This window comes from Bombina bombina, chromosome 5 (genome assembly GCF_027579735.1).
Source record: "Bombina bombina isolate aBomBom1 chromosome 5, aBomBom1.pri, whole genome shotgun sequence".
Taxonomy (NCBI): Eukaryota; Metazoa; Chordata; class Amphibia; order Anura; family Bombinatoridae; genus Bombina; species Bombina bombina.
The window spans coordinates 965,087,394-965,103,001 of NC_069503.1; the positions used below are offsets into that span (position 1 = coordinate 965,087,394).

General features: G+C 40.9%; 1 protein-coding gene across 1 annotated transcript in view; it reads left to right on the forward strand.

The window, feature by feature from the left end:
- The window catches only part of LRRCC1 (leucine rich repeat and coiled-coil centrosomal protein 1), a 418,892-nt gene that overhangs the window by 19,819 nt on the left and 383,465 nt on the right, over positions 1-15,608 (forward strand). The window contains exon 4 of the mRNA XM_053715905.1: positions 796-963. Coding sequence (XP_053571880.1) covers positions 796-963 — 168 coding nt within the window. The remainder of the gene's footprint in view (positions 1-795; positions 964-15,608) is intronic.

Below are 15,608 nucleotides of genomic sequence, written 5' to 3' on the forward strand. Positions count from 1 at the left end.
CGTAAACCCGAGGGCCACCTGTATTCAGGTATGCATTGTGCACAAGCTTTTTAAACACAACACTTGCTCAGAGAGCCTAAGGTGCTTGTTCTATCTGTTAACTCAATTTGTTAATTGCTGACATGATTACAAGCCCCACTGGTGCTCTGAGCAGCTGCAGTATTTAAAATGTTGGTGCACTGAGAATATCCAGCTATGCTACACATGCACTTGCAGAGAAAAATGCTAACACTAAAACAGTGATAACTCTTACTAGCAGCATTTTTGCCAATTCACGTGTATTGCAAATATGTTTCTATTCAGAGATGTAATTCATCTATATGCATTTAGGTTTTGAGCGGAATGTCCCTTTAATCTAGACAGTAGAAACAAGTAAAAAGATAGTGACAAATTTGAGATGATGTAAGTCAGCAGTGATTTAATGTCTTTACATATATTCCTGAAACACTACAGACATATCTGTTCCTCAGCTTTGGCTGCAAAGTTCAACATTCATTATTGCAGTATAACATCAAAATACCGTTTTCTAGTTTGCCTGTGGTTTTATGCAAGCGCTGGTTTAATCTGTTAGAGGGTAAGATTTGTTTCTGTCAATCATTATACTGGTAAAAGAAACTCATTCTATTTGTAGCCATGAGGAAAAAGCAGTTTGCTGTATATGTTACATTTTTACAGTTCAACAACAAATTAGTATTGCACAGATAACAAAAAGAGTGCACAGTGAAGGTACTAAAACATTTCTATCCTTACAAGTCTAAAATGAGTATCACATTTTATCTCTTTTTTTTTTTTCAGGATTAATTTCACTTCATGGACGTAACCACCAACTCAGTCATCTTTATCTCCATAGCAATTGCATAAATAATATTGAGCATGCACTAGAGTGTGTAGTAGGATTCAATTCTTTGCTTTATGTGTCATTCGAGCAGAGTGGAAAAGGCAACCCTATCTGTAATGCTGCAGGTAAAATGAAGTTCTCTCTATTTATTACAAGTTACAGGAGCATCTTGTATAACATTTATGCACATTTTTACAGCATTACATTGTAAATAATCTGCTCACAGTAATGTTTAGACAAACTATAGGACCTAAGAAAAAAGTTAAAGGGATATTAAATCCAAATTTTTTCTTTCATGATTCAGATAGAGCATGCAATTTTATACAACTTTCTAATTTACTTTTATTAACATTTGTTCTTTGTCCTTTTGGTATCTTTTGCTGAAAATCTGGGATGTATACTTAGGAGCCGGCCCATCTCTGGAGCATTATATGGCAGCAGTTTTGGAAGGTTATCCATTTGCAAGAGCACTAGATGGCAACACTATTTCCTGCTATCTACTGCTCCAGATGCCTACCTAGGTATCTCTTCATCACATAATATCATGGGAACAAAGCAAATTTGATAATAGAAGTCAATTGGAAACTTTTTTTTAACACGGTTTGCTCTGTCTAAATTAAAACATTTTTGGGGGGGCGTTTCATATCCCTTTAACAAGTTTCAACTTTAGGCTTCAGCAAGAGTATTTAGCATCCAACCACACCCTTTTTTATGAGCCAGTCAAAAGTATTCATAGACAGATACAGTTGCAAGAAAAAGTATGTGAACCCTTTGGAATTATATGGATTTCTGCACAAATTGGTCATAAAATGTGATCTGATCATCATCTAAGTCACAACAATAGACAATCACAGTCTGCTTAAACTAATAACACACAAAGAATGAAATGTTGCCATGTTTTTATTGAACACACCATGTAAACATTCACAGTGCAGGTGGAAAAAGTATGTGAACCCCTACACTAATGACATCTCCAAGAGCTAATTGGAGTGAGATGTCAGCCAACTGGAGTCCAATCAATGAGATGAGAATGGAGGTGTTGGTTACAGCTGCCCTGCCCTATAAAAAACACACACCAGTTCTGGGTTTGCTTTTCACAAGAAGCATTGCCTGATGTGAATGATGCCTCGCACAAAAGAGCTCTCAGAAGACCTACGATTAAGAATTGTTGACTTGCATAAAGCTGGAAAGGGTTATAAAACTATCTCCAAAAGCCTTGCTGTTCATCAGTCCACGGTAAGACAAATTGTCTATAAATGGAGAAAGTTCAGCACTGCTGCTACTCTCCCTAGAAGTGTCCGTCCTGTAAAGATGACTGCAAGAGCACAGCGCAGACTGCTCAATGAGGTGAAGAAGAATCCTAGAGTGTCAGCTAAAGACTTACAAAAGTCACTGGCAAATGCTAACATCCCTGTTAGCGAATCTACAATACGTAAAACACTAAACAAGAATCGATTTCATGGGAGGATACCACAGAGAAAGCCACTGCTGTCCAAACAAAACATTGCTGCACGTTTACAGTTTGCACAAGAGCACCTGGATGTTCCACAGCAGTACTGGCAAAATATTCTGTGGACAGATGAAACCAAAGTTGAGTTGTTTGGAAGAAACACACAACACTATGTGTGGCGAAAAAGAGGCACAGCACACCAACATCAAAACCTCATCCCAACTGTGAAGTATGGTGGTGGGGGCATCATTGTTTGGGGCTGCTTTGCTGCGTCAGGGCGTGGACGGATTGCTATCATCAAAGGAAAAATGAATTCCCAAGTTTATCAAGACATTTTGCAGGAGAACTTAAGGCCAGCTGAAGCTCAACAGAAGATGGGTGTTGCAACAGGACAATGACCCAAAGCATAGAAGTAAATCAACAACAGAATGGCTTAAACAGAAGAAAATACGCCTTCTGAAGTGGCCCAGTCAGAGTCCTGACCTCAACCCGATTGAGATGCTGTGGCATGACCTCAAGAAAGCGATTCACACCAGACATCCCAAGAATATTGCTGAACTGAAACAGTTCTGTAAAGAGGAATGGTCAAGAATTACTCCTGACCGTTGTGCACGTCTGATCTGCAACTACAGGAAATGTTTCGTTGAAGTTATTGCTGCCAAAGGAGGTTCAACCAGTTATTAAATCCAAGGGTTCACATACTTTTTCCACCTGCACTGTGAATGTTTACATGGTGTGTTCAATAAAAACATGGCAACATTTCACTCTTTGTGTGTTATTAGTTTAAGCAGACTGTGATTGTCTATTGTTGTGACTTAGATGATGATCAGATCACATTTTATGACCAATTTGTGCAGAAATCCATATCATTCCAAAGGGTTCACGTACTTTTTCTTGCAACTGTATATGCAGCGTAATTCAAAACATTCAGAGTCATGGCTCCATTTGTCAAGCCCTGCCCTAAGAAATGATAGTACATTTATAATAAGGTACTATTTCTTTGGATAATGAATTAAACCTTCTTATTGCAATACATTCACTTTTATATTCAGCCAGTTATAAATTAAAGCAGAATTTAGTAAATACTTATTAACGATTATGGGCTAGATTACAAGTGGAGTGCAATCAATAGCATAGGATACGTTCTTTTTTGAGTAAAGAATAATGCGCAATCTGGTATTACAAGCAGATGGTTAAATATTTTTTTTTTTTTATTAAATGTTTTTATTGAAAAGCTCAAAACATTGTACATAACATATAAAGTTCCACATTTTTTTTAATTTTTCAGTGCTTTCTGGCAATTAGTGCCCTGCTTGTGGTTACTGCTGAATTTTGCAGCACCTTTATACAGTCCGTGTCCATATAGGCTCTTTGGCCAAACAAACATAAACAGAAGTGTTTAACGATAAGAATTGCATAGGAACAATCATACATTAAGTCTCATATAGAAGAAGATACTTTTTGCGACTTCAAGTTTACATCAAAAAAAGAAAAAAGTCATAAGTTCACCTGATAAAGCATTATTTCAGATTTTTAGTTGTACCCAGTCTGTGGTCCCCCCTTTCCCGGGTTCACTATTGCGTGCGTCATGTCTCTCATTCTCATGCATGTTGAGAAAGCGGTTATGTTATGTCAGCGGTCATGTCCCTTTCCTGTGGTAAAATGCTCTAATGTGGGCCGTTATGTATTGTTCAATTCCCACTGCTGCAGCATAAGGTCATGTATGTCTGATGTGCCCTGTTGTAGATGATGGTACCTTTCAAGCTGCAGCAGGGTATCTACCTGTCTCCTCCATTCCTCTATAGATGGTACCGTCTTTGTTTTCCAGTACTTTGGAATAAGCATTTTGGCACTGTTCAGCATAACCAAGAGTAGTGCCCTGCTCTGCTTGGTCTCAAGTTTGGGTAGTGATAGGTATAGGATCGTTTTTGGGCGGTTTTGTAGTGGTTTCCCTATTATGCGTGCTATGTGGTGGAAGACATTCACCCAGAATAAGTCAAGCTTGGGGCAGGACCACCAAATATGTGCCGGTGTGCCCTCTCCCCCACAGTCTCTCCAACACCTCCCCGATGCTGTCTTGTATATGCGGTGTAGCCTGCTAGGTGTGAGGTACCATCTGGTTAGAAACTTATAGCTTGCCTCTTGTACTCTTACGGAGACTGAGGCCCTTTTGGTGATCTGAAATGCGGTTTGCCACTCTGTGTTTTCTATCTCCATTTGTAATTCTTTCTCCCATGCCCTTACGTATGTGGGGAGGTTGTGGGTGTCCTCCATTACTAGCAATTTGTATGTCAGTGAAATGGCGTGGGCCGTGGGGGTGCCTCTCAGACACAGGTTCTCAAAGGCTGTTGTCTGCCTCGTAAACAAGTATTTAGAGCGGTGCGTTGTGAGGAAATGATTAATCTGTGAGTGTGCTAGCCAATTCATGTGTGTGCCCAGTACTGTTTCTTGTATGTCTGCTAGTGATGCAAGTTTGTCCCCTTCTAAGATGGATGAGAGTGTCAGGTCGCCGAAGGAAGACCCTGGGTCCATATCTTTCGGCTTGTAATTCCAAGGCATTTCAGGATTCTGGTACATGGGGGTTAGCGGTGCATGCGTGGAGGAAATATTTGTGGATGTGCGCTGGATTTTATCCCAATGCGTGTAAAAGTCTATTAATAATGGGTAAGTGGAGGCGGCTGGGGGTCTGTGTTTCTCTGGAACCTAGGCCTGGAGGCCTGCGTTTCTTGTAGCCAGGATGTCGCAGTCTAGCTGCACCCATACCTTATTGGGGTCATTATAGCACCAGTCTAATAGTCTCTGTAATGTAATGGCTTGTTTGTATATATGTGGGGGACCCCAAGGCCCCCTCTGTCTCTAGGTAGGTATAGAGTTCTCTTTGCTATCCTGGGCCTAATATTTCCCCATATGTATTGTTCCAGTATGTTTTGTAGCTTATGTAAGTAGTTCATCGGTAGTGGAATTGGGGTGGTCTGAAGTAGGTATAGTATCCTTGGGACTACATTCATTTTAATAACGTTAATTCTCCCTACCCATGAGATCGACTTCTTTTTCCAACTAGATAGGTCCGATACCAGTATGTGTTCCAATGTTTTGTAGTTGGCCTGGAATAATGTCTGTGGGTCTGGTGATATATATATGCCCAAGTACTTCATCTTGATCTGTTGTGTTCGAAGTGGACAGCTTTGAAGTATCTCTTGTAAGGCAATGGGGTCGTATGAGATATTTAGTAGCTCGGATTTAGTTGTGTTAAGGTGAAAATTTGAAACCCGACCATAATCCCTAAACACCTCTAGAACCCTAGGCATAGAGGTTTCCGCTTTAGTTAATGTAGGTAGGACATCGTCCGCGTAAAGTGCAAGCTTGTGTTCGCTTAAGTTCACGGAGATCCCTTATGTCTGAGTGTCTTCTCTTATTTTCTGAGCCAGCACCTCTATAGTTATAGCGAAGAGGATCGGTGAGAGGGGGCAGCCCTGTCTCGTACCATTGTAAATGTAAAACTTATCAGATAGTAGCCCGTTAACCTTGACCCGAGCTGTTGGGTGCCTATAAAGTGTAAAGATTTGGGAGATAAAGGAATCGCTAAATTTAATTTTGTACAGAACTGCTTTTAGGAAAGGCCAATGTACCCTGTCGAAAGCTTTCTCTGCCGACACAAAGATTGACGGGATTTTGTGGTGTTGGGCATGTGACATCAACTGTAGGACCTTCAATGTGTTGTCCCTCGCCTCCCTCCCCGGGACAAAACCCACTTGGTCCGGGTGTATCAGTTTAGGTAGGTATGTATTGATTCTGGTGGCCAGGATCTTGGCAAAGATTTTAATATCTGAGTTCAAAAGGGAAATGGGGCGGAAATGTTCTGGTTTGGTTGGGTTTTTGCCTTGCTTAGGTAGGACTGTGATATAAGCCTCTAGCATGCTGTCTGGGAAGCCCCCGTCCTTTAATAGTGAGTTAAACAGGGATATGAGTGGAGTGCACAGGTGGTGAATGAAGGTTTTATAGTATTTAATCCCCAGTCCGTCTGGTCCTGGGCTTTTTCCATTCGGCATGGATTTAATAGCAGCTATGATTTCGTCTTTTGTAATTGGTGAATCTAAAGCCTCAGCGTCCTCCGTGTCGAGTGTGTGAAGAGTCATCCCCTCCAGATAACTATCTACGTCTTGTGAGTCACAGTCATTCCTGATGCTATATAGTTTACCGTAGTATTGCCTGAAAGTCTCCGCTATTTTAATGCTGTCCCTGTGTACATCTCCTGCCGCATTTGCTAGCTCGTGCACATGTGTTGTTAGTTGTTGTCGTTTTAGCGCCTTGGCCAGTGAAGACCCTGATTTGTTTTTTACGTCAAAGTATTTTTGTTGCAATATTGTGGCTTTGTGTTGATATTCCCTAATGTAATGATTGTTGAGCTCATGTCTGACTTTGGTTAAGTTTTTTAGGTAGGTTGGGGAGGTTGGGTCTTGCTTGTGTTGGGTCTCCCAATATCTTATTTGAGAGAGGGTGGAATTCACAAACTGTCTATCATTTTTTATTTTCCTCGCTTTGTGCTTGATGAACTCCCCCCTAACTACACATTTGTGCGCTTCCCATGTCATAGATGCTGATGTGTCGGCGGGTGTGTTTTCCCTGAAATAATGTCCTAGTGTCTCGTCGATATCTGTCTGAACCAGGGGATTAGTTAGGTCGGTTTCATCAAGTCTCCACGTGAAGGAATGCGGCGGAGCGCTCAACCAGTTGATCAGGCATTTCACTGGAGCGTGATCAGACCATGTTATTGGCAGTATTTCAACTGTCTCTACCATGGTCAGTCCTATCTGGTCCGTCACTATATAATCGATCCTGGTGTATGTGTGGTGTGGGTGTGAATAAAATGTGAAGTCTGTGGCATCTGGGTGTTCAGTTCTCCATATGTCATGTATTTTTAGCAGCTGCAGTTGGGAATTTATAGATTTTACAACTTTCATTGGCGTGCTTGTCCGTCCTGTTGATGTGTCTCGCGTAGGATCTAGTGGCAGATTAAAGTCGACCGCAATAAACAATATCCCTTTCATATGTTCAAGTAATAGCTGTGTGACCTGCCTAAAAACTAAGTGTTGTCCCTGATTGGGCAGGTATACATTGGCCAGCGTGACATATGTGTTGAAGAGAAGCCCTATTACTATTAGATACATTCCCTTGGGATCCTTTATTACATGTTTTGGTTGAAAGAGTATTGAGTTTTTGAGAAATATACCTACCCCCCCTTTTCTTAGATGACCCCGAGGCTAAGAAGAAGGTCTTATATTTGTTGTTCATGTACTTGGGTTCCCTCCCCTTTTTAAAATGAGTCTCTTGTATAAAAAGGAGGTCCCCTTTGGCTTTGTGTAGTTGGCAAAATGCTATTGACCTTTTCTCAGGGCTGTTGAGGCCCTTTGCATTTATGGATATCAGTGAAAGGGTTTGTCCCTGCAATTCTTGCTGGCCTGTCATGTTACTATTCCCCCTACTCTAAAGTGTTTTGAGGTAGTTGTGTGTTGTAGTTCTTACCTACAGCTGGGGGATGTCAGCTGCCTTACTAAGAGACGTATCTGTTATCGAGTCCCTGTCGTTTAGTTAGATGCGTTCAGGTCGTGGGCGTAAGCGCTTGGCTGTTAGTATAAGCTGAGTTGTTACGTCTAAGTAGTTAAGAGGCAAGCAGAGAGGGTACAGTCAGTGTCACAGGTGAACCTAAAAAAAAAAGTGATATTAGAGTATTCGCAATATAACAATAAGATAACAGTATCAATCAACAAGCAATAAGAACAAAATAATATGAGATAGCAGTATAGGGCTATATCCCCGCCCCTAAGCCCGATAATTTAAATTTTAATACAAAATATACGACCTGTAGCCATTTTAGACGATTAAGAGTACCTTCGTGCTAGCGTTTGCACATTATATGGGTGCCTGCAAGAGTCAGCTTGGTTTGGGCATGCATTTGCCTCAGTGGTACTATTTTCAGTTTCTGTCCTTGTTCTGCCCTCAGAGGATGACAGAGGCCTGCTGCGTGGTCTTTGTGCTGCCATGTTCATGACATCTGTGTCGTCTAGGTGTTGGATGTTAAACCGCAGAGATTCGCAGAAGTGTGGTAGGTCTTCTCTGGTTCTGTACACAGCAGTGGTTCCTTCTCTTGTAGCGATGATGCTGACTGGGAATCCCCATCTGTAGGGTATTTTCTGTGCTCTCAGGGCAATGGTGATGTAGCTGAGATCTCTCCTTTTTTGTAAGGTTGCGGGGCTCAAGTCAGCAAAGATCTGTATGCGGCTACCCGCGTGAGTAAAGTCCTGTTTTTGTCTGGCATATTTGAGGATTTCTTCTTTGTCTTTAAAGTGAAGGAGTTTAAGAATACCATCTCTGGGAGGTGCTTTTGGTGGCGGTTTAGCTCTCAGGGCTCGATGAGCTCTCTCAATTGGAACCTCAGGTGCACTGTTGTCTCCCTTAAGGGTCCGAAATATGTCTTGTAGACAGCCCTCTAAGGCCGCCGGCTGTATAGTCTCAGAGATACCCCGTATCCGAAGGTTGTTCCTCCTGCCCCTATTATCCAAATCTTCCACTTTTTCCAATAGGTGATGTATGGTCTCCTCTTGCTCATACGCCAGGCGTGACATGTGTTGTATATCATTATAGGTTGTATCATGGTTCTCCTTTAGCTTTGTTACTCTTTGGGTTACTCTGGACAGGTCGCGCTTCAAATTAGTATACCAAGTTTTAACTTCTGACATGATCTCTTTTACATCATCTTTGGTACATAGGTGTTTTAAATCCTCCTTTGTAAGGCCAGCAGAGCCTGTTGGTGGCGACTGTGCTGCCTGCCTGTCTGTCCTCTATTGATGTAGTAGCCTTGGGGGTAGACGTGGCGGGGGGTGGGAGTGGATCCACTGGTTTCAGATATTGCTGCAGCATTTTTGTGTTTGTTGCTCCGTCTGGCCTGTTTTGTTTGCGTGCTGGCATGCTTTAAAAATTAATGCAGTGGAGCAGTATGCAAGCCTTGCTATTTTGGTAGCAGTCTCAGCTTGTATCTCCCCAACTTGGGTGTATTTGGTCTGAAAGTGTGTGCCAGTATTGTCAGGGCCACCAAGTTGCTGTGATGTGCTTTCTTTGCGTTTTCCCTGTGTTCTGCCCCTTTAACTCAGAGTGCACTGTGCTTCTAGTGTTAACTATGTATTTACTGCTGTGCAACCAGCAGTAGCTGCAGCTTTATTGTAGATCCTAATCACCTTATGTTGAGAGTCCCCCTTAGTAAGGCCTGGGGTCTGTTGTAGTAACTGTCAACCTGTACTGTCTCTTTTAGAAGCAGTGTTAATTTGCAGCTTGCTTTTGTGTGTTATAGAATGTCTCTAACAGTTACTTGTGAGCCGTGTCTACCTGCCTTCAGTACTCGGCCCTTCTGACCTCTGCTTAGGCTGCCTTTGCTTATAAACTGCCCAGCTCTTATGTTATCACATGCACCAAAGTTATTTTGCGGGTAAGCAGTGGGCACCTTAAATACTTTTATGGGTGTTTATTTTCATATTAGCCCCACCACAAGGTTTTGCGCTGTGTCCTCTTGCCCCCAAGTTCCGTGACTTACTTGCCGCGGTTGCGGTCCGGGCGCTTCAGCCCTCCTCTATTACTGGCCAGCTGGGGTGTAATCGGCTGCTGCTCAGACCTGTTGTGCTGTCCGGGCTGTGAAACGGCTGACGCTGAGTTCTCACTGCTACACCGCCTGTGGCCTGTGCTCCGGGTGTCGGCCTGCCGACTCCCTGTAGTGCGTTCCGAGATCCGCTGCTCCTCTCTGCAACCGCTTCTCGAACCTCCTGCTCCTGCAGTGTGTAAGGGCTCACTGTGGGACAAAAAAAAGTATGCTGGCTATTTTTATTTAACGGGCTTAGGTGGCATGGGCCTGGGAGCTGTCGTCTCAAGCAGCCATTTCCCAGAACGGCTAAGCTCCGCCCCCGATGGTTAAATATTTTAACCAAAGTAGTGGAAGGACTCCACTACTCTGTGTAGCGCATCATCAACTTAGTGCACAAGTGTTTTCTGGCTTGAATTCTACTGCTCATCCCTATAGACGTCTGCTATGTGAGGCATTTAGCGTACTATCTAACATGTTGGCCTGTCCTAGACTATCGTCTGAGCAATAAAATATAACTTAGGACTTGTAATATGAGTGCAGAAATAGAAGAGCTATTAATTGTGCTCAAGCGATGTGAATACACAATAGCGCTAATGTTGTGGGACTCCATTTGTAATGTAGGTCTTTGAAGATTAAAAGACCTAAAATGATAGATAAATGATATAACCAAATTATGTTATTAAGGGAAATTCAGTCCTTATGAAAGGTTAAGCAGACTTTAAATCAAAAAGAACAAAACAGCAACTATATATGACAAGGTATTCTGCTACCAAAGAGGTTATACTGGGCTAACTATCAGAGAGGTGGTGTGAAGCAGCTTTAAAAGGATTAGTTTCTGCAAATAATCCTATAAAAAGACAATCTAGGAAAAAAGAAGATGCGCTAAAAAGCAACCACACTTAGTCGGATACAGAAATAATGTATATTATGTATTAAAACAGATTTCTCTCTATATTGCACAATTTCAACAAAATGTCTTTAAAAAACTATTGCTTTATAGTGATTAAAACTAACAAGTATACAAGTTAAAAAACAGCCACCGGTGGTTACTATGCTCTCAGATATTGTTAAAAGTTCATACAAAAAACTTCTATGCTTATATGTGCATACTATTAATACAAATGATATGAGTAAACAATAAAGGACAAGTAAAATACCAAAGGTGGGATCAGAGTTCCGTACTATACATTCGGCTTCAGAGTATATCAAGAAAACAGAGTCTGTAGCTTTTTAGGGTTTACGTAATCTGTGTAATGGGAAGTTACAGGTAATTGGTATCTCACTGCTTCAGTGTACTTTTGAAGATATAAAACAGTACCTTTTTATATAGTTGAATTTCACTAAGCAAATAGGTCCGGTCTACTTCATCGCTCTTATGGTATCCGTTGTGGCAGCACTGTTTGCGCCTGTATCACCAGGCTATTTACTGCTGTGTTTCTGAATTCAGGCTTCCTTCTGCGTTCACAGGTCACATGTGGTTAGTGAACCAATCGGAAGCGGTTCCCTCAGCGTCAAGTTTAAACTTGAATAGTGAATCAGTCTTCTTTGTAAAATAGATGAAACCAGTATAATCTTCTTAGAGCGCTCTTGATAACTGGCAGCAGTTCAAGAAGTGCATCTACGCGTTTCAGCCTTTTTATTGGCATTTATCAAGAATTTAATTGCTGACAATAATTACAAGCCCCATTGAAGAAGGACCAGGGCTATTTTTACATTTCTGTGGTGTTTGTGTTTAGCTGTAATTTTCCTCTTACTCATTTACTGTACCCACACATTATATACTGTTTTTCTCACCATTAAATGGACTTTCTAAAGATACCATTATTTTCATCCTATCATATAATTTACTATTAAATTTTTTATAAAATATGATGAAAACATGGAAAAAAAACACACTTTTTCTAACTTTGACCCCCAAAATCTGTTACACATTTACAACCACCAAAAAATTCCCATGCTAAATAGTTTCTAAATTTTGTCCTGAGTTTAGAAATACCCAATGTTTACATGTTCTTTGCTTTTTTTGCAAATTATAGGGCAATATGTACAAGTAGCACTTTGCTATTTCCAAACCATTTTGTTTTCAAAATTAGTGATAGTTACATTGGAACGCTGATATCTGTCGGGAATCCCTGAATAACCCTTGAAATGTATTTTTTTTTTAGCAGACAACCCAAAGTATTGATCTAGGCCCACTTTATGACACACATGGTTGTAAATGCTTCTCTGGGATCCCCTTTGTTCAGAAATAGCATATATATATGGCTTTGGCATTGCTTTTTCGTAATTAGAAGGCTGCTTAATACCGCTGTGCACCACACTTGTATTATGCCCAGCAGTGAAGGGTTTAATTAGGTAGCTTGTGGGGTTAATTTTAGCTTTAGTGTAGAGATCTGTCTCCCCTCTGACACATCCCACTCCCTGACCCCAGTACTAAAATAAAAGGCTTTTTTTTTAAAAACAATTATTTATATATTCTTCAGTGTAGGATCCCCCCTTAGCCCCCAACTTCCCTCACCCCCCCTCCCCCAACAGCTCTCTAACCCTCCCCCCTCTACCTTTACTGAACTTATTAACTAGAGACGCTGTATTAGACTTGTTGCCCTACACAAATGACACTTATATACTAGGGGGCCCTGTACTGAACTTGTAATTATACCTAAGCTTTAGCTAAAGCTGTACCTATATATTAGAGATCTCATATTAGACTTGTTACAACATGCAGGCTGAACTTAATATACTAGTGGGCACTATACTAGATTTGCTACTATATACAATTTAGCAGTAGCAGGCTAACCTAAAATGTTAAATAACATGCCGTGTAAGGCTGCACACCATAAGCTTGGATACACAAATATGTAGTTTCATTTAGGCCCTGTATGAGACTTAATACTATGTACAAACTGTACCTATATCTGAGAGGGTACTGTATGATACTTGTTGCTATATACAAGCTGTGCCTATATACTAAAAGGCTCAGTATAAGACTTGTTACTATACCCAAGATGTACCTAGATACTAAAGGGCACCGTATAAGACCTGTTACTATATACCTTCTGTACCTAGAAACTAGAGGCACTGGGTTAGGCTTGTTACTATAAACAAGTAGTAAAAATCAGCAGACTTAGGTGCCTGGATTATAGACAGTTAGGTTCCTCTAGTAGCTACAAATAAATCTCTATGGTAAAATATACAGTAATACAACATCCAATACATAAAACAATAGGGTATGTGGCATTCAAGATTCTATGAGGAACAATCATATAAGTCATGCTTCAGAATATATCATAACTTTGAATACAAAAAGAAAAAAGCACAATAGAGTAAAGAAAATTAACATTTTGCCTTCTATCTCTGCTCTATCTATGGACTGCACTAAGTGTGAGATATGATTGTGAAACATATCATAAATAGAGCCTCATTGCTAGCTATTTGTCTCTTAGTTTAGATTCAAGCCATTATGCAATAACCCCAAACAAAACTTTTGCACTATATATGGCAGTAGGTATGGTATACTGCAATATTTTGTATACCAATGGTCTCTTACAACTTCCTTCCAAGGCAGTAGCATTATCCCCTGAAACAATTACAAGCATTTAAACATACAGTATTAAAACATGTAAGGTCTCAGCAAAAACATAGTATTAATAGGCAACAAGTGAAATAGGAATATATTAATGATGCTTAACTGAAGATTTATTTTGTATTATTTGCTTGCTGCCTTTGGCAAGTCTCAGTTCCAGGGAGCATCGTATAAGGCTAGCTGGGGAAATTAACAGTCTATCCAATATCGTGGATCAAAACAAACCCCATCAAACCCCCAGAGGGGATCACGATGATATCAAAGCCGCTAGTTTGCGGTCTCACCTGCTGGCATTTGACTTCAGGCAGAAGTGCGGTCACACACTCGTGGTACTTGGGGAAACATGAGTTGAAGCTGAGTGCATGCGAGTCTTCTAAACCATCGGGGCCCGGCTTCTGGTCTCTTAGGTCTGGGGTGAGTTCACATATGTAGCACCCGTAGCCGGGTGGATTCATGGCAAGTGGCTGACATCCCATCTCTTCGATCGAGTCACCTATTTCCTCCAAAGTGAGCGGAGAAGAGGCCGCCTGGAGCTCATGTGCCGGTGCTCTTATAGTATCTTGCTGGATGAGCATTAAGGCCACTGGTAGCCGTGAGTAGGAAGGGCGCTCCGCTTGCTCCGCCGTTGTCGCTGCTGAAACCTCAGCAATTGCAGAGCCGCATCTGATGGTGTCTCTCAGGCTGATAAAATGCCCTGTCATGCGGGAACTAAGTTCTAACAGGCAGGCTCTTATTTCAGTGATTGCAGCGTAAGGTTCATCCATGGTTGATAGTAGAGCCTATGGACCTTGGTAGTTCAGGCTTGCTTGCAGTTAAGAGAGGAGATCAGTAGCTAAAATGGCGTTGCTTCCCACATGGCTTCACTACACTTGGCAGCGTATGATATCCGTGAAACCTCTCAAATAATTAGATTTCTGAGTGTTCCAAATCTTGAGGGTCATATCTAGAGTTCTCCAGGGAAAAAAGGAAACAAATTGCAGGCTTTATTCATCATAATATATCTTAAAAGTCAGGAGCTACATGGGAACACGTCTCCCTTCTGGATTTTTAAGCTTCAAACTCAGGTTCCTGATGGTTTCAATTCTGAATCTGATTTAATTAATCATTGGCATTGAATTATTGCCCATATAGAACATACACCTATATTTTCATTTGTCAATGTGGTTTCCTTTAAATATGTCTAATAACTTCATCTAGAGTTTGTACAATCCCTGGGATTGTTTACTTCAGATACATATAAGGTATCCTGTCGAGTCCATTCTTGTTACACTGTTACCCTTTACACTTTCCCATTTATACTCTGGGCTGCTATCCCCTCACTTACTATGGCCTCCCAAGACTCATGTATATTATTAATACCTTTGGGCCAGTTAGGATAGTGACTATATCTATTAATACCTTTGGGCCAGTTAGGATAGTGACTATATCTGTAGTGAATGTTAACTGTATGGGTCTAAGGAGTCACCGTTAAGCTATACACTATTTAAGTGCAAGTAATTGTATTCTCTATGCATATGTAATACATATGTATGATATATTATAGCTATGTAAATATCGTGTTCTGTCTTTTATTTTAGTTTTTGTTTTAAGTCTCCACCCACTTAGCCTACTAATTTAATTTAGTTTGAACAAAGCTACATATGAGTCTCAGTTTATGAATAATAGTGATTATGATATGTGAGGGGTTAAAGAGGAGGTATTGTTCCTCCCTCTTAATTAACCAATATCTGTGCAGGATAGCCTTTTTAAAATGTTTATTCCCCAGTGTGTAGCAGGTTTATGATTACGGCACAACGCCGAAACTTGTCAGACCAGCCTGCAATTTTTTATCCTTGTGCTTTGATGTTTTACTTTACTGAATAAAGGAAATGGAATTTTAAACTTCCTAGGACGTCTGCCTCCTCTTTTGATTATATATAAGGTTTAGACTGTCCCTTTTAAAGTGTTAGTAGTACCCACTTGGCAAGGAAGCACACTGAGTACACACCAGCATAACAGTGTCAGGAGCATTGGAGAAGGGACCTTGCATAGACATCCAAGCTTGTCTCATTGTCTAAAAGTCTGTAGGAGGTACATAGAAATGGTTACCTCCCAGCACACAACCCAT